The 24,434-nt window shown below is 49.5% G+C and overlaps 1 protein-coding gene across 1 annotated transcript; it reads right to left on the reverse strand.

Annotated features, from left to right (window-relative positions):
• Positions 1 to 1,114: 1,114 nt before the first annotated feature.
• On the reverse strand, positions 1,115 to 22,495 carry RBP3 (retinol binding protein 3). Its single transcript, XM_048859055.2, has 4 exons — positions 19,378 to 22,495; positions 12,142 to 12,332; positions 4,189 to 4,331; positions 1,115 to 2,731 (listed from the first exon to the last, which is right to left on the reverse strand). Exons 1-4 carry the CDS (start codon positions 22,423 to 22,425, stop codon positions 2,403 to 2,405), a joined length of 3,711 nt encoding a protein of 1,236 aa, XP_048715012.1. The 5' UTR covers positions 22,426 to 22,495; the 3' UTR covers positions 1,115 to 2,402.
• Between the last annotated feature and the right edge of the window lie 1,939 nt (positions 22,496 to 24,434).

Here is a 24,434-nt window from a genome sequence, read left to right on the forward strand (position 1 = left end):
TTCCCCATGCATTATCTTGAGTATTTTTATCACATCCCCTTTTATTCATCTCTTCTCTCTGGTTAACAGCCTCAGCCTTTTCAATCTCTCTTCATACAAATGGTTTTCAATGGCCCTCGTCTTTCTTGTTGAGAAATTAGGTTGTGTTAGAACACTACCTTGGGGCATTGTATTAACATAGATGATGATGATCATGACTTAGCAGTCAGTGTAGACAGGGACAAGTCATGTTTAACACCCCATCAGCTGGTCCATTTTAAGCCCTGTAGAGGTGAACCATGACTAGCTGACGGGGTGTTAAACACAATTGTACTTGTGTCCATTAAGTGTTAAATCATGGTTAACATTGTGTAAGTTAACACAACTCTTCAAGGTCATGTTCTCACATGACCTAACTTTCTAGTGAAGACAAATCCAGTGGGATTCAGCAGAGCTGGCTGAGTTATCCATTGCAAATAGATTAGCTTAGAAAATGCAACTTTTTTGTTTCTTTTCCCAGACTGATCCCATTTTCCGTCATGCGTCTGTCATTTGTAAATCATCACCATGTAGTTCATGGGAACAAATTTTGGTCCACGGGTGTGTTTTGACGAATTAACTCTATTTGCTATTAGTGCTGTCACTTAAGTCACATGGCAGAATTTCTGGCCCCTGACGGGATGACTGAAATTTTTAAAACAGGAAAATAATTAATAAATAGCCAGTAAGTAACAGCAAATAGGAGCATTCACACTTGATGACCTTTGTTCACATGGAAATATAGACTTGTGTTTCGGAAAACAAAAGAAGCAAAGCTAGCTCATTTAGACTTCAAAGGTTTCAGAGTAACAGCCGTGTTAGTCTGTATTCGCAAAAAGAAAAGGCGTACTTGTGGCACCTTAGAGACTAACCAATTTATTTGAGCATAAGCTTTCGTGAGCTACAGCTCACTTCATCGGATGTAGTGAGCTGTAGCTCACGAAAGCTCATGCTCAAATAAATTGGTTAGTCTCTAAAGTGCCACAAGTACTCCTTTTCTTTAGACTTCAAAGGGGCTTTTTCAAAACCTAGTACGGATACAAATATTTTCATGGTGTTTTTTATGAATGCATTGACAACTGTGGGCATTGCCAGATTTAGTGTTTTTAATACTTGTCATTTATATAGTGCTTTGACTAGCTAAGGTCCTGTACAAACTTTTATCCATTTAAACAGCCCCCTGCAGCGTCAAGAAACCCAGCCATGAAAATGAATGGAAAGCGAAGTCTGAACAGTCTTTGGTTTCACTGAGTGATGTTGAAAAGGTGAACATCACAGAAATGGTACAAAGTCTATTTGATGGTTAAAACTCCTTCCAGGTCAATCTTTTAATATATTCTTCGTGATTCGGTGTTTAAAACACAGCATTTTTTTTCTTTTTAAATCTGCACGCTGAGTTTCAACAAACCCAACGTGTAACCACTACATACTGCAGAAAGGCGACGTTTAACTCAGCTTCTGAAGACCAGTTTCCAAACCTGGGTGCCTACGCTAGCTCATCTACTTTCTTCAGGGCCTTCAGACAGGTATTTAGTGGAGATGGGATTGAGCAACAGAGTTCAGACCCAGATTGCAGTGAGCGGAGGGTATGTATAAATCCCTACACAGGCAGACAAACTACTAGATCAGAGGGTTCCTGAAGTTCAGAGATGTATTGAGTTGATTGGGGCTCATGTCAATTACCATACTTGGGTGCTATGGGCTCGCTTGTCCCTTAACTAACTCCGTGCCAAGAGAAGCATGTAACTGCACCAGCCCAGGATGAGCCCAGCGAGGGAATTGTGCCTTGGCAAGGTAGGTTCTTCGCCACTTTCCCCCTTGCTCCTGGGCTGGGCGCAATCTGCTCTTGGCTTTGACTAGAAGGTGGTTACTTTCTTCCTACCCTGACCTGCTGGTTTAGCTATGCCAGCTGGCACATTGGGGGCAGAGTCACACCACTGCCTTTTCCCTGCTCACTCCCCACCCATCTCTCTGTGAGCTGGGGGAGTGAGTACTAGGAATGCAACTCCAGAAATACAGGGAGGCTGTGCCGGGGCTGGTGGAGAAGGGTCCTTCTGGAACACGTGAACAAGGAGCCAGGCGGGAGATGAACTCAGCTGGGAATTGGGCCCTTGCATCTATTTCTCACTCCTCTTCAGGACACAGGAGGGGGAACATACACGTTATTTTCCAAAGCAGACACGATGGACTTTGTGCGTGTGTCACGAGGACAGAAACACCACCATAGAGGGGTGCGTCACGCCCCCGGTGAGCCTTGGCTGCGATTTTCAAAGGGGCTGAAGGGAGTTAGGAAATCAATGGGATTTGGGCACCTAACCCCCTTAAGTGCCTTTGAAAAGCGCCACCTAGATCCCTCTGGCAGGGAGCTCGCTGCGCCAGCCAGTTTACTGGGAGCTGTGCAGGTGTGCATTGAGCATTTCTTTTGCTTGGATGAGAGCTGTCTCGCTTGGCACCTCCAGGTGCGGAGCCACCCCTGCGCCCTCCCAGGAGGTGCCATCAGCAGAGGTCACGGATCTGGAGGTGGGGATGGTGATGTAGAGGCCGGTATCACCCACATGATATGTCTGAGGCGGGTGACAGCCACCGCTGGTCACTTCTCCAATGATGAAAGCTCTGCCCAGCCTCCTCATGATATACACAAACTCCTCGGCTGCCCCAGCCGTCATAGCACTGGTGAGGATGATCAAGCCCTTCTGCGAGCCGTACCGCTCACCTGTGAGAGGCAAGAGCAAGTGTCCTTACAAAGTTCCACTTTCAAAAAATTGCCGAGGCACAATTAAAGGGCTTTCCCATCCCGCCTTGCATTATAGCCCCTGAAAGAATTTTGAAACCCTCACTCACTCCCTAGCTTGAAGGGTATGAATTTGCTTTTTGCCCTCAAATGACACATGGTAAGCAAGGCCAGTCAGTTTCACTTGTGGTGCAGAGTCAGTTTCCCTCTGGGGCTCTCCTGCAGTAACAAGACTGCGAGGGTGCTTGAGTTGAAAATGGGGATGGGGGAAGGGGGGACATGTTTTACATTCACAGGGCTTTCTGTGGAGCTCAAACACAATAAAAAAAAGGCACATTTTTTTAGGCACAATAAAAAAAAAGGCACATCAACATTTCCATTGATCAGAGGTTTTGCCAAACCCTTTTATAGAAAATCTCGAATTGGGATCTGAACTGACTTGGCTGTGTCCCTTACATAACCAGATGGGAGCAGTAGATTTTCCTCTTGGTGCCAGATTTTCAAAATAGTTCAGCACACTGAGTGCTGGTTGGGTGCTAAGCTCTAGGTGTCGCAAAGGGAGCTGAGCACTTGGAAATCTGATCCTAAGCTCCTTTAAAAATCCAGTCTTTTTAAAGCTTTTAAAGCTTCTTTAAGTATCTGTCTGTCATAGGTGCCCATGGTGTTCTAGTTAATGATTAGGCGAGAGCCCAGGCTGTGGCATGCCTCAAATTTATTAAGTGTAAAGAAAAAGCAGAGAACATGCAAATTGGTCGGGAACGGTCGCCAAACCCAGTGATGATGGAACCTGGCGATGTTCTGAACAAAAAGCACTCGGCAGTGCTTGTAGCTGCTTCACGTGGACCGTACAGACATTCTAGACGTCAGCGTGACCCACACACAGAGTGACAATCCTGGGAGCTTATTAGATAGCCAGCTCTGAGCGATCAGCAAGGGGGCCGCCTCATGCTCGAAGCTTCTCTTAGAGAATTCATTTTAAAAACAACCCGTGCCACCAACAAATGAACTCCTCCCAGAAGATATCCCCAATCATCATAGCGGATACGTAGGGCCGGATCCAACTCCCGCTGAAGTCAATGGGATTCTGTCCGTTCTGGGGGTTTGCAGCATGCTCAAACAGGTCACCAATTCACGCTGCTCCAGAGCACTCACCATGTCTAATTATGGCCGACAATGCAGCACCTTGCGCCAGCACTGTCTGCAATTTCCCCCCTTAACATTAAGATCAGTATTCAGGGAGCTCAGACATTTGGAGTATATCATTTTCCTCTGCTCATTACTTTTCCATTCTCCATACAGGCTTGGCCATTAGTGGTAGGGGAACGTTGTTTCTGATGGATTGCTAGGAAACCAGCATTCCATGGGTGTGGGAAATAGGTTGAGAGTACTTGTCGTCACCTGAAAGGAAAAGCTCTCACAAAGAGCAATTGATAACTCACCTGCGAGCTGCGGCTGGGTCCAGATCTCACTTATCGTGTCATTGGGTCGGTTGTAGACTTTGTCCAGGAGAACTGGGTGCCCTTCATCGAAGAAATAGGAGCACAGGGCTGCTATGGAGGAAGTGGGGCCTCCAATATTGTACCTTTTTAAAAACAAACAAAAAAAACCCCCTCATCCGAAGCATGTAAGGACATAACTGAAAGCTTGTGGCAAATAGTACAACTGCCCCGCCCTGCCCATCTCCCTCCCACAAGCGTCTGCTTTGTAGTGCCTTGTCACTGGCTGGCTGGTCCTTTAAGCAACCCCCAAGCTGAGCCTGATCTGGTGGCTTAATTACCATTAGTGAGGCAGCTGTGACCGGGTCAAGGCTCACTGCAAAGAGAGCGAGAACCCAGTCAGTAGAAGGAGAGCCAGGACAGAAAAGGCAGGGTGTTTCCCCTCTCTGGGAAGGGCATGGTGAAGATAAGCTGAAGAGGGTTGCAGGGATGGACCTAGTCCCTGTGGTGGGCCCTGGCAAAGGCAGTGGGGCAGTCCTGGGTTCTAGGGGAGGACCATGGAGCTGAGAAGACCCAGGGAAAAGGTGGAGAGGGCTGCGAGCCAGAAGAGAGACTGTGTGAACCACAGGTTGCGGGGAAGCAGTGTAAGGGGCTAGGAGGTAGGATGTGGCCCATGGAAGCAGCAGGATATCTGAAGGAGCAGACCTAGCTTGGTTGGCACCAAGGGCAGAAGGTGGGTCTGAGTTCCTCTACCAGGATTTTTGTACCTGGAATGGGGCTGAGGACAGAGCTCAGGACAGGTGTTTTGAGGAGTAGCTCCAGAGGGTGAAAGGGTCTTTTGTTGAGATGTTTGGACTCTCTGTTGCCCCAGAAACGCTCAAAGAGGTGAGCAACAGGTGTGCTAGATGTGAGGACCCCTGCAGTACCTTGACCTGATGGCAGGGGGTGCTGTGGCAGAGAATGCAACTGCTTGCACACCTCCAGTAATATGGCCTAGACGTCATGGCTTCCATTTACATAGTGCATTCTGCCCCGCAGTATTTGCACCCCTAACGTTGCAGAACTGTTCTGGCCCTTGAGAATCTGAAAGGGAACCTGACCAGAAACAAGAAGTGAAACTCATTTGGTTTATTTTCCTGGGTCACCCCCCGGCCCCAAAATGCACAGAATAAACAAGCGGCGTCAATGGGGACATGACATTCTTATAGTTCTCCGGGTTTATTAACCTAAGGCTCTTACTAGCAGAAGCAAAGGCCTTTAAAAATGAGCCAATCCGTTCAAACTTTGCTGTGTAAATCTAGACGCTGGATTCCATTTTTAGGCACCAGAATAAGGGGCCTGATTTTCAGCCCCTGCCCTACCCATGAAAGCCAATCGGAGCTGTGAATGTTCAGCACCACATCGAATCAGCCGGCATATTTGGGTATCTAAATATTCATGCAGGTGCCTAACTTAGGGCATGCAAGGCTGAGAATTTTGGCCCATGATTCTTAAACTAAGAATCTCCCTTTTAATTCTACATCAGCAGCTCAAGATATAAGTCATAGATGTATCACCCCAGATGGAGCTCCTGCTGCAAAGACACACCATTCCTTTTAAACATGTCCCCATTAATGACACCAGCCATTTCTCTCCTGTAAATAAATGCCATATGTGCTGTGGTGTAAAGCGCCCCCGAGTGGGCAGTCTGGAGCATCTCTAATCTGTATATCTGACGGCATGCACAGCAGACGTATACACACATTAATGTAATGTGCTACAGAGATGTCACAAGAGGCTGCTACAAGTATTTCCCCTTTGCCCTGCATCCCAGGGCCGATTTCAACATGCTGGTGTAGAGGAGGAGAATGAGTTAATTTATTTTCTCCTTTCAATCAGAACATTGTCTAGTGCACTGTATTGGAAATGTTTAGCCCTTGCTCCCCAGCTAGTGAGGGCAAGGTGTTCCCGGGCTGTAATTTAACATCCGGGGGAAGGCACAGACCTTGTAGTAGGGTCTGGCAGTAACTGATATTTAGTGCAATCCAGCCAAACCCCAAAGCAAAAAATGGCTCTCCAGCCCAGGGAGGGGTTAGTAGAATCCAGGGGGGTCACTCCATCATAGACAGGGAAATCAGCCCAGCTTCCTACGCAATGTGGGAACGGCCACAGTGGACTCATGCTGGAGTCAGTGATAGCCAAATCAGCCTGAAACACAGTTCTCCTGCGTGCTAGTGGACAGAGCACTAGACTGGGATTCAGAGGAGACCTGCGTTCTAGTTCTGGCTCTGCCACTGGCCTGCTGGGTGACCCTGGGCAAGTCACTTTCTGTCACTCTGTGCCTCAGTTTTCCCATCTGTAACATGGGGATAATGATTCCGATCTCCTTTGTAACGCATGTGGAGATCTAGGGATGAAAAATGCTGGGGAAGAGTAGAGCGAGGCTCTGCTGCCAGTACATCGCAGGGACCCAGCTGTACCTGTCACAGCCCAAGCTGCTGCAGTTGTCACTGTAATGAGGGGTGTGCAGAGTGCTGGAGGGTTCTGAATGGGGTGCAGGAGGCAATGCCATGGTTAATGGATGTGAATGGATAAGCCCGGACTCTTAGCTTTCCACTTGCCATGCACCATGAACTCCATTGAACCACACTGGGCTCCAGTCACGGTCCCTTTCCTGCAGGACTGTCATTATGAGCTCACTGCCAGCTGGGGGCAGGAGATGAGCTCCCCCTCTTTTCCCCCCCACAATGAAATGAGAAAGGGCTTGGAAGGGGAATCATGGGCCAAATTCTGCTCTCTGTTACAACGGTGTAAATTGAGAATAACTCTGCTGACTCTGATGCAGGTACTCCAGATTTACACCAGTGTAACAGAGAGTGGAATTTTGCTCTATATCAGGCTAGGCTGGGCTGGGCTGAGGAACTCACACTAAAGAGCATTGTGGCTCCAGCAAGGGATATTGGTAATTCAGCACATGCCATTTTCCTCGTCAGTAGGTGTAGAGCCATCCTGAGCGCAGAGCCGTACTACTAGAGGTGCTGGCCAGGGTGAGGCTGGGCGGGTCAGACCACTTCTGACAGAATGAAATGTTGGAACCGAGATGTTTCAGTTTTGCTGAAGACTGTCAGGCTGGGGAGCGAGGGAATCTCTCACACTCTCTAGGGGGGTGGGTAGCGTGCTGCCCTGGGGGTATAGGAAACCCAGATTCAAGTATCTGCTCTGTTGGAATCAGCATGATCTGGGAATGAAAAATTGTGCCCTGCATCAGGCAGAGCTGGGATTTGAACCTGGACTTCCCCATGTGCCGATGCCCGACTGCCCACTCTGAGGCATTTAGACCCAGCTCTGCTTTAATGCAGATAGGTTTGGTTTTGTTCCAGTATGGAACCCAGACAAAGTTGAAACCTCAAAACGTGCTGTCAGCGAGAACTGGTGTCCTCTGGTCCCTTTGCAGGAAGGGTGAGTGACGGGGTGTCTACCCCACACAAGCCCTGAGTGGGTTAATGTGGGCCAGGATGGGCCAGTTAACCTTAGACACTGCACCTGGAAGGGAATCAGGGATTGCAAAGCATTAATGACAGGTGAAGCCCAGCTGGGGTGGGAGCAGGGCTAGGAGTGTAAAGCCAGGAAGTTAGAGCAGGGAGGAGGTCTGCAGTCACTCCCTAGAGGAGGAGTACTTATGGCACCTTAGAGACAAACCAATGTATTTAAGCATAAGCTTTTGTGAGCTACAGCTCACTTCATCGGATACTTATGCTCAAATAAACTGGTTAGTCTCTAAGGTGCCACAAGTACTCCTTTTCTTTTTGCGAATACAGACTAACACGGCTGTTACTCTGAAACTCCCTAGAGGGAAAGAGATCTGGCCAGGGACAAGGAGAAGATCCAGGGGGAGAGTAAGTGCTGGTCTTTCCCTGGACTGGGGAACTTGACAAGCAGCTGAGAGGGGTGAAGTAGCCACGGGGAGCAGAGGAATCTCTGGTGGTAAACCCAGAGATAGGCCAGGAGAGAGAAGAATGGGGTAGGAAGGAGCCCAGGAAAACAGCTACTGCAACAGAGATTGAGCAGATCTGGATTGCAAGTCATAGGGTTGGAACCCGGAGTAGCGGGTGGGCCTGGGTTCCCCTACCAGCCACTGGGAAAGTGGCACAGGACCTGGCAACATGGAACAAAAGACCACCTGAGACAGCTTGTCTGGTGTGACTTTGTTACCCCACAAGTGGGGGGGACACTAGAGTGACCTGGCCAGAGGGCTGAGTCATGAAGAGAGAGCACCCTGAGTCACACAGAGCCAGAGAAGGGCCGCAGCATGAGCAACTGACAGGAGGGGGTGAGAGCTAATCCCACACTTAGCCTCACGGAGGTGCACCAGCAGTGAGTGGAACCTCTTCACTAACATCCCTGGTTCCAGTCTATCGCAAGCAATTATGTTCTGCCTGCCTAAACTCCCCCCTACAATTGCAGGAGAATCTTCTTCACTTCCTGTCTTAAACTGCCCCGTAGCATTGCTGAGTGTTGTTAAACAGTTACAAGCTTTCCCCCCACAGGCAGCGCCCCTTTCAGAGAGAGGGGAAGTGATCCTTGAAACCAGTTTGTAAAGCCCTTTGGTGTAGGAACGCCTCTTTGTAAATTAAAGTGATTATTTTTCATATGCCATCAATCCAAGACCACTTTAATTCAGCCAAAGATCCCTGGCCGTTTCCCTTCCGATCTTTGACTATCTGAATCTTTGGGTCACTTTCTTCGGGTAGGGAGGATGACAAACGTTTCTCACCAGGATGTTATTAAGGAGAGTCCCCAGAATGCAAATCTAGAGCAGCTGGCTGGGGAAGAGAGAGACAAAGCTTCAAAGCCATCCTGAAGCCAGGCAGTGAGATGACAGAGCAGCTGCCTGCCCTACAGTGCGGATTTCACATGGTGATGAGTTGATTGAGTCTACAGGACATGGAAGGAGCAGAAAATGTCAAATGCCTCCTGTCTGTGAAAATCCGTGGGGGGGGGACGCTGCAAATTTTCTAGCCCACTGTTGAGAGCTCTGGGATGATGAGTGTTTTGACAAGACAATAATAATAATACAGCAGCACTAACTAACTGTCTATACGCAGTGGTGGTGTAGCTGTGTCAGTCCAGGATATCCGAGAGACAAGGCGGAGGAGGTGATCGCTTTCATTGGGCCAGCCTGTGGTGGTGAGAGAGACAAGCTTTTGAGCTACTCAGCTCTCATCAGCAGAGGTTGGTGCAATAAAAGATATCATCTCCCCTGCCTTGTGTGTCTAATCGTACATGTGTCCTGCTTCTAGGAATATGAGCTGCGGTGGAAAATCCAGCCTGGATGGTCCAATGGTTAGAGCGCTAGTCTACGACTTTCAAGACCTGGGTGCAAGTCCCTGCTTGACCGCAGACTTCCTGTATGATGGGAGGCGAGTCACTTAGGTCCCAATCAAAAGGAGTGAAGCCTTTGAGGATCTGGGCCTTAGTCTCTCCGTGCCTCAGTTCCTTGTCTGCACTTTGGTGACAACAACTCTGCGTTGCGGGGATAAATCCATTAAAGATGGTGAGGGGCTCAGATAGCACAGGGATGGGGGCCAGACCTAGATAACAATGTGATTGCCAGTCCCCAGCATTCACAAATCAGACATTGGGCCCCTCAAAGAAACGCGAGATTGGCTGAAAAGTTACAAGATTTTAAAACCATAATAAACATTGGGTCCTTTGTATTGGATTCTGTGCCCTGACGTGTGCTTGTGTCTCCTTTTCCAGCTTCTCGCTGCACCCACGAGGGCTAGAAATCTAATTTTTAAAAAATGAAAGCGGAGATGATTCTCATAGAACCACCAGACTCCAGAAGCTGAGGCTTTAAGCAAAACGCCGAATACGGCGAGACTCCTGACTGTAATTGATGTGTGCGTTTCTTGAGCGTTTGAAACCGTTTCTGACACTGGGTTTATTTTTTAGGTAAATATTTGCCAGTTGTGTTGCGGCCTCATATACGGCTGAGGCAAGAAAACCACCGAGGGGAGTGCTGTGTAAAAGTGAACTATTTGCACCTCTGTAGATGGTTGCTAAGACAAAGAGCAGCAGCAACTCACCCTTAAGAATATGTACCATTTTTCATACATTGGGCGGCTCAGTAAAGTTGTTGTTTAAAGTTAGGCATGTGATTAAGTGCCTTGCTGCAACTGGGCTTCAGAGGGCTAATGGGGGGTGGGTGGGCCACCTCCGTGCTCCTCACTCTTGGACCAATCTGCACTGATCCCCTGGTGTAACTTAGTGCAGCCCACAGTAGCATCTATTGTTCTACTAGTGAATCGCTTGACCATCACCTATAATAAAATATATCATTAACCAACACACGCAGGTAAACAAAGGCATATACAGTCAGTGCTTGTATAGAGATCAGAGATGGAAAACAGCTGGGAGGTCCCAACGCTGTGTCAGTTCAGGGTTGTTTCCTATGGCAGTGCTTTTCAAACTTTTTTTCTGGGGACCCAGTTGAAGATAATTGTTGATGCCTGCAATCCAGTGGAGCTGGGGATGAGGGGTTTAGGGGTGTGGGAAGGGCTGAGGGCTAGGGCAGAGGGTTGGGATGCAGGGGTGAGGGCTGTGGGGTGGGGCTGGGAATGAGAGGTTCAGGGTGTGGGAGGGGGCTCTGATCTGGAGCAGGGGGTTGGGGTGCAGGAGGGGGTCAGGGCTGGGGGTGCAGGCTCTGGGGTGAGGCCGAAGATGAGGGGTTTGGGATGCAGGAGGGGCTCTGGCTTTGGGGGGCTCAGGGCTGAGGCAGGGGGTTAGGGTGTGGGAGGGGGTCAGGGCTCTGAGCTGGGGGTGCAGGCTCTGGGGTGGGGTCTGGGATGAGGGAGTTGGGGTGCAGGAGGGGGCTCCAGGTTTGGGAGGGGAGGGGGCTCAGGGCTGGGTCAGGGATTGGGGCACGGATTTACCTCGGGTGGCTCCCGGTCAGCGGCGCAGCTGGGGTACAGAGGCAGGCTTCCTGCCTGTCCTGGCACTGCAGACCACATTGCGCCTGACATGGCCAGCAGCAGGTCTGGCTCCTAGGCGGAAGTGTGCAAAAGGCTCTCTGCGGCTCTCGCCCGCAGGCACCACCCCTCACCAGCTCTCAGTGGGAGTGCAGAGCCGGTGCTCGGGGAAGCGGCAGCACGCAGAGCCCCATGGCCCTACTGCCTAGAAGCCGGACCAGCTGCTGGCCGCTTCCAGGGCGCAGCGCGGTGTCGGAGCACGTAGGCGCTAGCCTGCCTTAGCTGGGCAGCACTGCCAACGGGACTATTAACATCCTGGTCGGCGGTGCTGACCAGAGCAACCAGTGCCTGACATGCCGTGACCCAGTACTGGGTCGCGACCCGAACTTTGAAAAACGCTGTCCTATGGTATATTTCCTAGTTTTCCGATCTAGTTTTCAATGTCCCAAGTGATGGAACAATTTCCCTTGAGACATCATTTCATATGCTAATAGATCTCACTGTTAGGAAATTTTCCTTGGATATTCACCCTGAATTTTCCTTTTCTTCATTTCATCCCCAGTATTAGCTGACATGGCATGACAGTGAACCACATAAATCTAGTTCTGAAGAAAATTCAGACTGCAACTAAGGTGTACATTTTTAACAAGGAGAGTAATTAACCATTGGAACAATGTAGCAAGAGTCATGGTGGATTCTCCATCACTGGCAATTTTTAAATCAAGATCTGATGTGTTTTTAAAAGCTCTGCTCTACGAAATAGTTTGGGGAAATTCTCTGGCCTGTGTTACACAGGCGATCGGACTAGGTGATCACAATGGTCCGATGAAGTGAGCTATAGCTCAAGAAAGCTCATGCTCAAATAAATGTGTTAGTCTTGAAGGTGCCACAAGTCCTCCTTTTCTTTTTACAATGGTCCCATGTGGCCTTGGAATCTGTGAGTTCACTGTTTCAAATAAAATGATACTTAAACAGAATATGTGGTGAATTTCTGCCCAGAATTTACCTCATGTCTATGATTAATGCATCTGTGTGAACGATCTTCTTCCACACGTGCTCCACCAGCAGCCCAGACACCTGGGTCAGAAGATCGCAGTCTCCAAACATATCGAATCTCAGGTAGCCAATGTTGTTTTCAAATACGTTGGTGCGGAAAGAAAATTTAATCAGATCTTCAAATACTTCTGGGGAAGGGATCTGAAAGCGTTGCAAAAAAAAAAAAATCATTATCTGGCACTGCACTCTTGGCATAAGATTGGAGAGGAATCACATGTGTCAGGTTTAGCCCATGCTGGGCATATGTTAGGAATCTTATGTTAAAAATGTCATGTGGTGGGCATGTGTTAGGAATGTCATGTGGGAGACTTGTTTTAAGAGGCTATGTTGGCCATGTGTCAGGAATGTCATGTGGTGGCCATGTGTCAGGAGTATCATGTGGTGGCCATGTACTAAGATTCCTATACATGGTACATGTGTCAGGAATATCATGTGGTGCCCTTGTGCTAAGATGCTTATATGTGGGACATGTGTCTGGAATCTCACATGCAGGGCAGTGATTAACTTTATTTTGTTCATCTGGATGTTCCAGGGCAAACATAGAAAACAAATAATGAAAGACAAGGTGTAGCCAACAAGTAGAAGAACTGTGTCCATGGGTGAGGTCTGCTTGGGCCTAATTTTAGAGCACTCCTTGGCACACTCGCAGCACAACTAGGTGGCAATGGCTGGCAGGAGCGGGGCATGCAGATGCCAGCACAACAACCCCACAGGCAGGAGGAGGACAGCTGATCTGAGTCGGGTCCAACAGGATCCAGTTGTTTTCCCACCCGGCACAGCCCAGACTCAACACTTGTTGTAGGGTCCTGTCGGGTTCGGGGGCAGGGCTCTAGTCCCTGTAACCCCTGTCTATAGTGGGGCCACAGCCTGCTCCTCCAGTCAGACTTCAGTGCTTTGCCTGCACGTCTCTGAGAACGGATCAACGTCCTTGGTCCGTAGATGCACATCCCAGCTCTGCCACAGTGTCCATGTGACCTTGGGCAAATCCCTTATTCCCCCTATTAAACGTCCCCACTCTACCGGAGAGCTGAGAGGCTCCCTTTATAAATGCTGATGGGACACTGAGCTATGGCAGTGATAAGAAAAGCCTGCCCAGACTGAATGCAGCCCAACAGTTTAAGGTAAATGTACATTATTGATCGTGGTTTTGCCTCTGCAAGTACAACTGCCCCCTTCCCAGCAGTATATCTCCACCTGCATCACAAAGGAGTATCATTATTCCCATGTTAAAACTGGGATACAGGGAGGGGAAGTAACTCACCCAAGGTAGGAAATGAACCAGGTCTCCTGAGTGCTAGCCCATTAGGCAGTGCTACTTGGAAGCCCAGGGCTTTTCTTCCTCTTTGCTCCTGAAGCTATTTGCTGCCACCATCCCAGTGCCTTTTGCAAAGCCAAAACTTTGACTGTGGATCCCGAGTCCCTGCTGGTACCAGCTACTGATCTAAACGCAAGAGCTGCCTAGTGGATTCCCTTTCTGCCCCTCTTTCTCTCTGTGCCCTCTGGAAAACAACCCCGCTGTCTGGGCTGCAGACATATCAGTTCAACGCTGCTGACCTTGTCACTCACGCCTGTGACAGCCATGCAACTTGATCTTCCCAGGGTTTAAAGAAAAAAGCCAGCATTCATTGCATTGTTCTGATGCTGCTTTGGTCTGGTGCAGAAATGCTGAACCCCTCCTTGCAATGGAGAGGTCAGAAAAAAACCCATCTACAGATGTGTTTCTGGAATATACCTTCACAATGTTCTGGCCCCATTAGAGAGTAAGGGGGAGCTCTGGGCCAGCCCACCCTGTTCCATGACATGGTCCCTTTAAGGAATAGGTGTTTAAGGGAGGAGAGGACCAGCTAGTGAATGGGACCAGGTGGTAATTAGAGCGGTGTCACCTGACCAGGATCAAAACCTAGCTGTTAGTTGACTTGCTGGAAGGGAAACTCTATGAAGTGGGGCTGGAATATGACTGCTGGGGAAGCTGGCTTGAGCTATATCATCGCCCTGGGAAAGGAGGCTGTGGAATTCCTTAGCCGGGGGGAAGGGCTAGAGGAAACTGGATATTTCGAGACTCTGTAAATTGGATGCTAGGTAGGGGAATGTTACTGTAAGTACTTTGGACTGCAAACAAGTTATCTGGGAGAAGTAAGAGTGAGCTGAGCATGTTGGTTAAAAATAAGCTCTGTATTTGTTCACACTTATGTGGTTTATGATCTAGCTTCTTACCCGCTCATTGAACATGCTTGTAACCAATCTGTGCCCATTTCGGAGCGCCACACTTGTTAGAAGTGTCACCAGCTCTCCTGACTTTACTGTTAGTCTTGTGTTTAATTGGTGTTTGCCTTAAAGCCCCAGCTCCTGGAGTCATGTGAACAGGAGAGTATCTCCACCTGGCCTTGATGGTTGCAGTGAAAAGCTGGAAAATATGGGTATCCCAATGGCTCAAAAGCTGGAAGGCAAATAAAAAGCTTTTTTTCTTTCCTTTCTTTCTAAATCTCATGATGTGGAGTGGCCTGATGCGTGCTTTGTTTTTTAAACATGGGTGGCTGACAGTAGTGAGTTATTTCCTCTTACACAACGGGAAATTCATGACAGCATGGTTAAATTAAAAGGGTTGAATTGTTACATATAAGCTCTCTGGGCCTAAATAAGAAGAACACTGCAAGCAGTGGGGATTTTTAGAATGGAGAATTTTTAGAATTAGAATGGAGATTTTTCCCGTGCCAACAGACCAGGCCCATGCCACCTGAGTGACAGAAGAATTGCTGTTCACTAACAGCATAGGGTCTGTGGGCCCTGTGCTGTAAACACTGAGCACACAATAGTAATGCTACGTGAATGAGATGGTGTGGCTTGATGCAGGACTAAGATGTCGGCCTGGCCTTCAAAGAGTAGGGTTTAATTCCTGGCTCTGCCACTGATCATCTCTATGGCCTTGGGCATATCACTTCCTTGCTCCCTGCCTCAGTTTCCTCTCCCACTCTTTTCTTGTCTTTGGGGCAGGGAATGTCTCTTACTATGTGTTTGTGCAACACCTAGCACAATGGGCCTCTGATCTCAGAGCCTCTAGGTACTTCCGTACTATGAACAAACAGCATTGCCAGTTCCAGGCATCCAAAAATGATGGGCCATACGGCCTTGAAATCCTGATGGCTTAAAAATCATCAGATTTTAAAAAAATATATTTTGGGTTCTTTTTCTCTTGCATGTGGTTTTTAAACCATGAGAATTACATTCAGGTCATGTCTTCTCTGCAACCAGCAAGGCTAGAAACTTACTTCTTTTTAAAATGAGAACTGAGGTTCTCATGTAATCACAGCACTCTACCAGCCAGAGCGTCAAGACAAACACACAACTGGGCTGTTCTAATTCCACCCAGCAGGGAGCAGTGGTGCACAAACACACTAGCCGGCCCACTGCTACAGAGCTATTTGAACAGGTGTCCTGTAAATTAATATTCTGGCTGGAGTTAGTTTGCAACATTTTTATTTCCAGACAAATACAGTGGCATATTATCATAGAAAGGAAAGCTTGCAAGTACACGGTAGGCAGCCAAATTTAGGATTTCATTCAAAATCAGTTTTACAAAACCCAAAAATGAACAGGCACTTTTAAACAGACTGTGTGTGGTGTTTTTACTTTTTTAAAAAGTGGCTCTGGCTGCGTTGTTGTGAATCCTACATGTAACTGCATTGTGCTAGAGTGTGAGGATCAGAGAGAGGCAAAAGCAAGGGACATAGAATCATAGAAGATTAGGGTTGGAAGAGAGCTCTGGAGATCTGGGTCAATGCGTTGCCGTGGTCCAGCCCGAGCGAAATGTGAAAAGGAAATAAACAGCAAAGAGTCCATTAGGTTTGTATAGGAGCCAGATTCTAAGATGGTGTAAACTGGCACAGTTCCATTGACTTTAATGGGGTTACACTTGTATACACCAGACGAGAACTGGGCCCACAGTTAAATTCTTTCATCTGCTGGTAATACAATAGGTATTGATTTTTTTACCCCTGTCCTGACACTGTCCCTTTAAGCAAAGTGCTATGCCTTTATTCATTAGTGTAGCCAAGCAAAAAGACATAAGCTTCCCTTCCCCACTCGCACTGAACTGTCCGTAAACCCCCTCGTTCCTCCCCAAATACTGACAATACCCCAGAAAGCACCCCTGGGGTTAGAGACTGTGCATATGTAATATTTACCTAGGAAAGGGAAGATTTGAGATGCAAGGACAGTTGCTGTTTAAAATGAATCCTGCTTACTAGAGATGTGCAGTGAGGAGGCTACTAGGGGCCCTATTCTCAGCTGGAGACTCAGTAAATTAAACCCCAAATGTAGGGGGTTAGTGGGAGCTTGGAGGAAAGGGCCCCATCTGTGATCCTTGTCATCTGAACTTAGTACATCACGTGTGGAAAAATTGGGCAGCATGTCCTTTCTGCCCCAGCCCCATGCAACTTACAGGGCCTGGGTGTTCATTCACATGGACGTCTCAGTACGCAAAGGGAAAAGTCCTTGGAGACTTTGTGGTTTGGGGGGGGAAAGAGACAAGAGAATCAGCCGAGAGGATAAGCCTGGGGAGTTGGAGCCGGGGTTGCTGAGCAGGCATCTGTGAGCATATGGAACCCTGCTTCACAGCAAAAGTGGGGGCTATGTTCTGAACAGCAAACACCTACATAATGCTAGCCCCTGGGAAACCTGACTGGGGCAACTAGCATTTCTGCACCAGGGAACTCCAGCTAGCACTGACCTTGCCGCTGTCACAGAGGAGATCTCTTCACTCGCTAAATGCTGGTTTAGCAGCTGTTTCAATGGGGTGGCCAAACCAGGGCTACATGCATGTCACCTGCATCCTTCCCCTTCTTCCGCCCGCACACCATCACTTTCTTCTGCTTTATTATCAGGGTCAAGCTAAAGCAAACCCCACTTTTGAGGGACTGACTGGCTCTGAAGGTTGGTGCCTTTCGTTTTAGGAAGGATGTAGGCAGTAAGCTGGAGGGGTTATTATGGCAGTGAATGAAGATGCCCTGGGAAAGATTCATCTACTACAGTCTGCCACTTGGGAATGTGAGCTTCAACGTTACCTTGAGGTATGTGCTCTCTGGACAGTGGCACTGGGGTTCTCAGGAAAAATGTATAGACAGCACCCCCTTGTGGCAGCTAGAGCAAGGTAGAGGCCAATGTCCGTCCTGCAAAGAGGGTCAAGAGGGGAGCGGGGGCCCCATCTGAGTTGTGGGGCGATGGTGCTACTCTGGGCTGAGCCCACTCACTGCTGGCACTTGGCTAGCTGCTGTAGTTGGCTATGGAAAGAGAGAAGAGGCTACATTGCTGGCGCGTCGTGGGCCCTCTTGCTGCCCCAGTGCTCCGCACAATAGTGTCTCCAGCCTCTACTGCTCTCTCCCTGTCACCAGGTTGAGGCTTTCATCTCCAGCTCTTAGTCCACTCCTGCTCTCGGCTCTGGAAACTCCCCAAGCCCAGCCTCCCCTTATCCAGCCCTTATCCCTCTCCTGGTTTGTACTCTACCATGAGAGAGTCTGCTCCCAGACTGCTCGCCACCCGTAGCTGACTGCAGACCTTCTCTGCTCCTGAGATATGCGTTCCCTCTTGGAGGCTACTGACCCCTTTCCATTCTCCCCCTCTACTCTTACGGAGGAGCCATCCTACCTCTTCCAATGCCTGCCCTGGACAAGCAGGACTGAACAGAAGCATTACTGAGTGTGGGGTCCCACTGGCTTCACCGGGGCTGAAATTTCACCTATGAGGTGCTAAGTTAGATTTTTATCCTATGAATCTGCTTCCAACAATCAGGGTTCACCAGGCAATAATAGACACTCATAAATAACTATTACATGCAGGGGTAGGGGGATTGACTTGCTAGACGGCGCTTTTACGGACCTGACAGCAGATCACCAGTGAGGTGTAGCCCATATTTTAGCAAGTAGCTCCCACAAAAGTTCCCCATTAGCCTGGGATATGCCCATGTCCCAGGACCACTGGGAGGTGGGTGAGCAACGGAACGGAGAATCCATTGATTAGTTTCCCGTTTTTAGCACAAATTCTTTCTCACAGCCAAGGAAAGGGGCAGCACCTCTGGGCAAACAAACCTAAAACAAGTGCCCTTCCCTGGAAATGCTCAATCGTGATCCCCAGGGACAGAGGCTGAGAGCATGGCACAGGGTCACCCCCCACAATAAATTGTACGAGCCAAAGACCTCACAGGGTAGAAGCTCAGGGATCTCTTTCCTCAGGAAGATGCCCGACCATGTGGTCCGCTCCAAAAGCAAAATAAGGCGCTCTTCCAAAGGCAACATTAAGAGCCCTAGGGGTAAGTTGTCTGGGTCAGGGATGCTACAGCCGTAACCAAGGAGGGGCTGAGTCCATCTGTGATGGAATTTTAACAAGTGACTCCTGGGAGCTCCCTCCAGCACATCAAATAAAAGGGTTTGTTGAAGCACTCCACGGGTATGAGCAGCTCAGCTGAGAATGACACAGAAGCGCTGCCAGGCAAACCGCACAGCGGGGGCAAAAGTGGATTATTAAAAATCAAATTCTCTTTGAGGTCATTTAGCATCTATCCAGCCACTTTTCCAAGGCAAAGCGCGGCCAAGCTCTCTAATGTTGATTAGGAGACCCGTTAGGAGAGGATGGTCAATATAAGGGAGTTCTCTACAATCCTGGGAGTCACAGAAAATGAGATGGTGGGTGAGGTTATCTTATACGTGCAGAAGGGTAGATTACAAAATGCATGGACATGTCTCTTGTTAAAGACCCCTAGAGCAACCACTTCATCTCAGATCGAAAAATCAATGCCATCAGGCTTGGTCATGCAAGTAATGTACTTACTGAGGCCAACTTAATACAACGTGGCAAAACTAGAGCATCTGAGAAGAAGTCAGAAGTCACCTGGTATGAGACATCTTCCATGTAATCAGTGGTACGCTCCCTACCCCCCACCCCCAGCAACCCCTCCATGTTCACTGGTCATGGGAGAGCTCAGCTCAGCAGCCCCAGAGCAGTAAGGTCCCCCTACAAAGCCCTGCATGCCCTATACCCATTTGGGCTTTCGCCTCTGTGCTGGAGCCTGGGAAACCTGGGAGGTTTAGAAATATGGGCCAGGAATGTAGCTGGGGTCCTTAACTCGCTGCACACAGTCCTAGACCCCATGTGACAGATGGTAGCGAGTCCCTAGCTGAGCATGTGAGAGACTCACCTGCATTGGCACGATCCCCGGAATGTGGCCCTTGGAGGGCTCTGGGATGTGGGCTATTTTCAGGTGCGCATCTCCAGACAGGGCTTGCAGGTCAGCTGCCACCTTCTTGGCCAGCTCCTCTTCGGAGTTAACCATCTTGTAAGTGTCCTTGGGGGCAAGGGCAGTAAGCTTGGTCGCCATGTCGGCCCCCATGTCTGCAAAGGCGTAGTTGTCCGCCACTAGCTTCCCCACTGTCTGCAGCATGCCAGGCACCTTGGCGCGCAAGGCGGCAATCTGCTGGGCTGCAGCCATGGCTTCGCTCGCCTGGATGGTGATGTGTGGCTCCACCCCCGACACGCTCCACACTTTGCCGGTGAGGGGGCTGAGCACCACCTGGCTGGGGATGGAGGCATACAGGGAGCTGTTGCCAACCCGGTAGATGCCCCCCGAGAGCGAGCCGCCCATGGTGGGCTCACCAATGACTGTGGCCCGGTGCAGATCCTTCATGGAGCGGGCAAAAGTTTCGGCTGCTGAGCCGCTCATGTGGCTGGTCAGGATGTAGATGTCCTTCAGGGAGCCATACCTCTGGCCAGTGACCTGGGAGAGGGTCCACACCTCAATGCTGTGGGAGGTGCTGCGGTCAAAGATGGTGTAGAGGTGCTGCCGGGGCTCGGGCTCAAAGAAGTAGGAGCAGAAGATGGGCACGGCGGTGGAGTAGCCGCCCATGTTGTATCTCATGTCGATGATCATCGCGTCAGTGCCCACCAATTTGTCCCATACCAGGCGCACTAGCTGCGGCCCGATGGCCTTCACTGTATCCGCCTCGGCCATCATGTCGAAGCGCAGGTAGCCTAGGTTGCCTGGCAACACGTCAACCTTGAAGAGGGCATCGATGATGTAGGCCAGCTCCTCTGGAGTGGGGATCTTGTTGGGGGACTGTTCCTCGGCGGTGGGCTCCACATGGCTGTGGAAGACGTGCAGACGGTGGTCCCCTGAGGCCTCCTGCAGGTCGTTGGTGAGCTGGGAGGCCAATGTCTCCAAGTCCACAGCTGAGCGGTAACCACCTTGGGCCCGCTTGGTGTTTAACATGACACTGGCCTTCCCAGCTACCTCTGGGATGGCATAGTGAGCCTCCAACAGCTGTCCAGTGCTTTCCACAAGTGCTCCCATGACCTGGTGGAAAGCCAGCACCTCCCTGGCTTTCTCAAGCGCCTCGTCAGCCAGCACAATGGCATCCGGCACCACGCCGCCACCGAGCCAGCAGTCTCCATGGTTGTCGACAAAGGTGATGACGGGCACGGTGATGCTGAGTCCCTGGGTGATGTCCTCCTCTGGCTGCAGCAGAGGGAAGGTGCGGGTGTGTGAGAGGCTGCCCGCTGTGATCTCGCCGATCAGAGTGGCGCGGCCCAGGGACTGCATGAGGTAGGCGAATTCCTCAGCGGCAGTGGCCGTGCGGTGGCTGGTGAGCAGGTAGATGCCACGCTGGGCCCCATAGGGCTGGCCCAGTAGCCCAGCCCAGCTGTTGTGCTCCTGTGTGTGGTTGGTGCGCCTGTCATAGGTAGTGAAGAGGTGGACAGGGCCGGTGGTGGGGTCCTGAAAGTAGGAGAGCAGCAGGGGCACGGCGCCTGAGGATGGGCCCCCAGGGTTGTAGCGCAGGTCCACAATCAGGTTTTCGGTGGCCTGGAGGGGCTCCCACACCTTGTGCACAATGTAGGGGCCCAGCTTAGCCAGCACGGAGGCATCAGCGAACTCATCAAAGCGCATGTAGCCCACATTGCCTGGCAGCACTGACACCTGGAACACGGTGTCCACCAGGGCCCGCTGCAACTCCTCATTGTCGGGCAGGTCAGCAGCCACCGGGGTCTCCTCCTCCATGGGTGAGGTAGCAGCCTCGCCTGGCACGGTGACCCGGAGCAGGAGGCGTGGGTCCTCGGACACAGCCTGCAGTTCGGCATTGAGCTTGGTGGCCAGGTCCTCGGCAGACTGGACGGAGGAGTAGTCGAAGGCAGAGAGGTGTTGCAGCAGCACGGGCACCCGCTCTGCTAGGGTGTAATAGTCCTGTAGTATGCCCATGAGGCGGCTGATCATGCCAGGCACTGCCCTGCGTACTGACAGGATGGCCAGTGCCTTCTCCAGGGCCTGCTCCATCTGGCTGGCTACACATGGCGGCACCCCGGTGACCTCCCAGCTCTGCCCACCCCCGCTCAGAGGGCTCACAGACCGTGATACGGGCACTGTCATGTAGAAATGGGAGGCACCGATCCGCAGCTTCTGGATGTCCAGTGAGCCCCCAGCTGTCCTCTCCCCCACGATGATGGCTCTGTGCATGTGCTTGAGGATGTAAGCCACATCTTCGGCCACCCCAGTGGTGTGCCGGCTGATCAGCACGACAACATCTTTGTCCTTGCCATACCTCTCACCCAGCACCTGGGGCAGGGTCCATATCTCCGTGGTGGTGTTGGAGGGCCGGTTGTACACCGTGTCCACGTGCAGCACCTTGCCGGCTTCGTATAGGTAGGAGATGATGAAAGGGATGCCGGAGACCTGCCCCCCAGTGTTGTAGCGTAGGTCTAGCACCAGGGCAGAGGTCCCCATCAAAGTCTTCCACACTTTGTCCACCAGGAAAGCCCCAATCTTCTGCACAACGTCTTGGCCGATGATGTGATCAATCCTCAGATAGCCCACGTTTCCCTCCAGCTGCTCGTACTTGACCACATGCTGGATAAGATCCAGGAGCTGCTCCCGAGTAAAGGAAGCCTCATTTTCTTGCTTTGGAGCCACAGGAGCCAACGGCTCGTAGGAGATCACCAGTCTTGGGTCGTTCAAGGCACCTTGTACACCAGCCGTCAAGACATTGGCCAACAATTTGGGATCTGAGATGTCCAGGATCTCCCCACTTTTGATGGCCTGTTCGATAGCATCTTGCATCCCCACCAGGTTTTCAGGGAAACAGTAATTATCCAGAAGGACCTTGGCCATGTCCCGCACCAGATTTGGCTGGAAGATTTCCTCAGTACATACGTTGCAGAAAACCAGAGCTGATAACAACAAGAGAGGTCCCCCAATCATTTTGAATCATTAGAGGGAGGAAAATAAATTGCACCTTGATAAGAAACCAGAGATGCTTGTAGATCTAGACACGTTTAGCTCTCCACTGACCCTCTCTGTCTGTGAATCAGCACTGAAAGCCCAGTGTTAAATCTGGGAGTACCGACTCGATAAGTCTTTTATCTGCATTAAACCTCTAATCTCATTAAACTGGAGTGCATCAGCCAAAGTGCATGAATAGATGAAGTTCAGCATCATGCCACTTTCCAAACCTCTTATGAAACAGTAATGAAGAACACTCAAGGAGATGTTTATTCCAAGTTGTTAGACTTATAGGTCTCCCTCTGACAGTTAACTGCTTTCAATACACCACTGCCCATTTTAAACTGGTCTAGACTTATCAACCTCAAATCATTTAAATGCAGAGCCATTTGGCAGAGAACCACAATTAGAAGAGCAATAATCCAATCTATTATTGTCACTTGTGGCAAAATAATACCTGGAACATTTTGAATTAGGCTAGATCAGCAGATAATTTGGTATTTTTGCCCTGGTGATTACTTATAATTCTCTGTCCTTGGTATTTTCCAGCCCACTGACTGCAACAGGTTCTATTTACAGTCTGCAGCTATGGCGTCTCAACTGGAAACACAGAACATTTGGAAACAGCCTATTAAATGCAAGGTAACAACAGCCCATTCATTTCAGTGGTGACAATTCCCATAATTTTGAATGGGGCTGTGTAAAATACATTTGCCTCAACATACTGCAGCTAAATCTGAGGTGACTTTAATCTTCATAATTTGCACTCAATGAGGATTTACTGGTAATACCACTGGGTAACATATGGTCGTGTCTGGCCACAGCTTCCAGCCAATAGACATTCGACTTGATATACTAAAATAGAACTTTGTTCTCCAGTGTCTTCGGAACCCCATTGTATTAAGAGTTTGAAAGCGGATCAGCACGAGCGGGATGCAGCTGATGGTGGCATCCATTTGAACTGTCAACATACCGAGCTACAGGGTGACATAACAAAGATACACGACGGGGCCAGATTCTGGCTTTACCTTTGAGACAAGTGCTGGCTGAGTGATGATCCTCTGAGCCATGCGGCAGATGCAAGAATAGCCCAGGGAGAAGGAGCTGCAGCCCTTTCACCTGCTTCCAGAATGAAGAATGTGCATCAACCTGTTGCCATGTTCCGGTGGGTGCACAGGGGCTCTGGCCATCCCCCTCAGTGTCATGGAGTGGTGACTGACTTCTAGCTGACTTCTGCTTTGATCAAAGCACTACTTCAAATGGGAATTATTTTGAGGAAGTTCTACGGCCTGCATTACACGGGAGCTCAGACTAAATGATCACACTGGTCCTACCTGGCCTTGGGATCTGCTTCACCAGTGACTCATATTCTGCCTGTGTCCTTTATGGGCAGTGGTGCAGGCATTTTCTGTAGGCTAGTATGAATGTAGTTTATGCCACACATGAGTGTGCATTAGCTATAAGGGTGGGGATTTAGCTAATAGAATAACCAGAGCTGCTAGAAAAATGCAGAAACATTTCCATGAGGTTTTTGTCACAAAGCTGAATTCTCCACCACTCTGTAAGCTGGGCGGAGGGGGGCGGTGAGGTGGCAAATCATTTTCATAGACATAGACAGAGATAATTTCTAATAATAGCTTGAGATAATTAAAAAATACCAATAATTTTCTCTCAGGAAATTTTGGGGGGGGGAATTAATTTTGTCATTTTCGTTGGAATTTCCGATGAAAATTTTTTTGATAAAAAGCTGAAACAAAAACTGTTTTCAGTAAAAAAAATAAAATAAAATAAAAAAATCAGCATTTGGTAATATAGATATTTTTTGAGTTTCAGCCTTGAAAATTTCTTCTGAACATTTTTTGCTTTCCATTTTTTTTCAGCAAAAGAATTTTGGCCGTGTCTAACCATAGATTCATAGCTCCCAAGGCCTGAAGGGACCAGTGTAATCATCCAGTCTGACCTCCTGCACAACACACACCAGAGAATCT

This window comes from Caretta caretta, chromosome 7 (genome assembly GCF_965140235.1).
Source record: "Caretta caretta isolate rCarCar2 chromosome 7, rCarCar1.hap1, whole genome shotgun sequence".
Lineage (NCBI taxonomy): Eukaryota > Metazoa > Chordata > Testudines > Cheloniidae > Caretta > Caretta caretta.

Excerpts from the sequence above, each read along its gene's own strand:
- RBP3 (XM_048859055.2), bottom strand. The coding sequence starts at position 22,425 with ATGATTGGGGGACCTCTCTTGTTGTTATCAGCTCTGGTTTTCTGCAAC. Across the intron at positions 12,333-19,377 it reads CGGGGATCGTGCCAATGCAG|ATCCCTTCCCCAGAAGTATT; the intron begins GTGAGTCTCTCA and ends CAACGCTTTCAG. Across the intron at positions 2,732-4,188 it reads GACCCAGCCGCAGCTCGCAG|GTGAGCGGTACGGCTCGCAG; the intron begins GTGAGTTATCAA and ends TGCCTCTCACAG.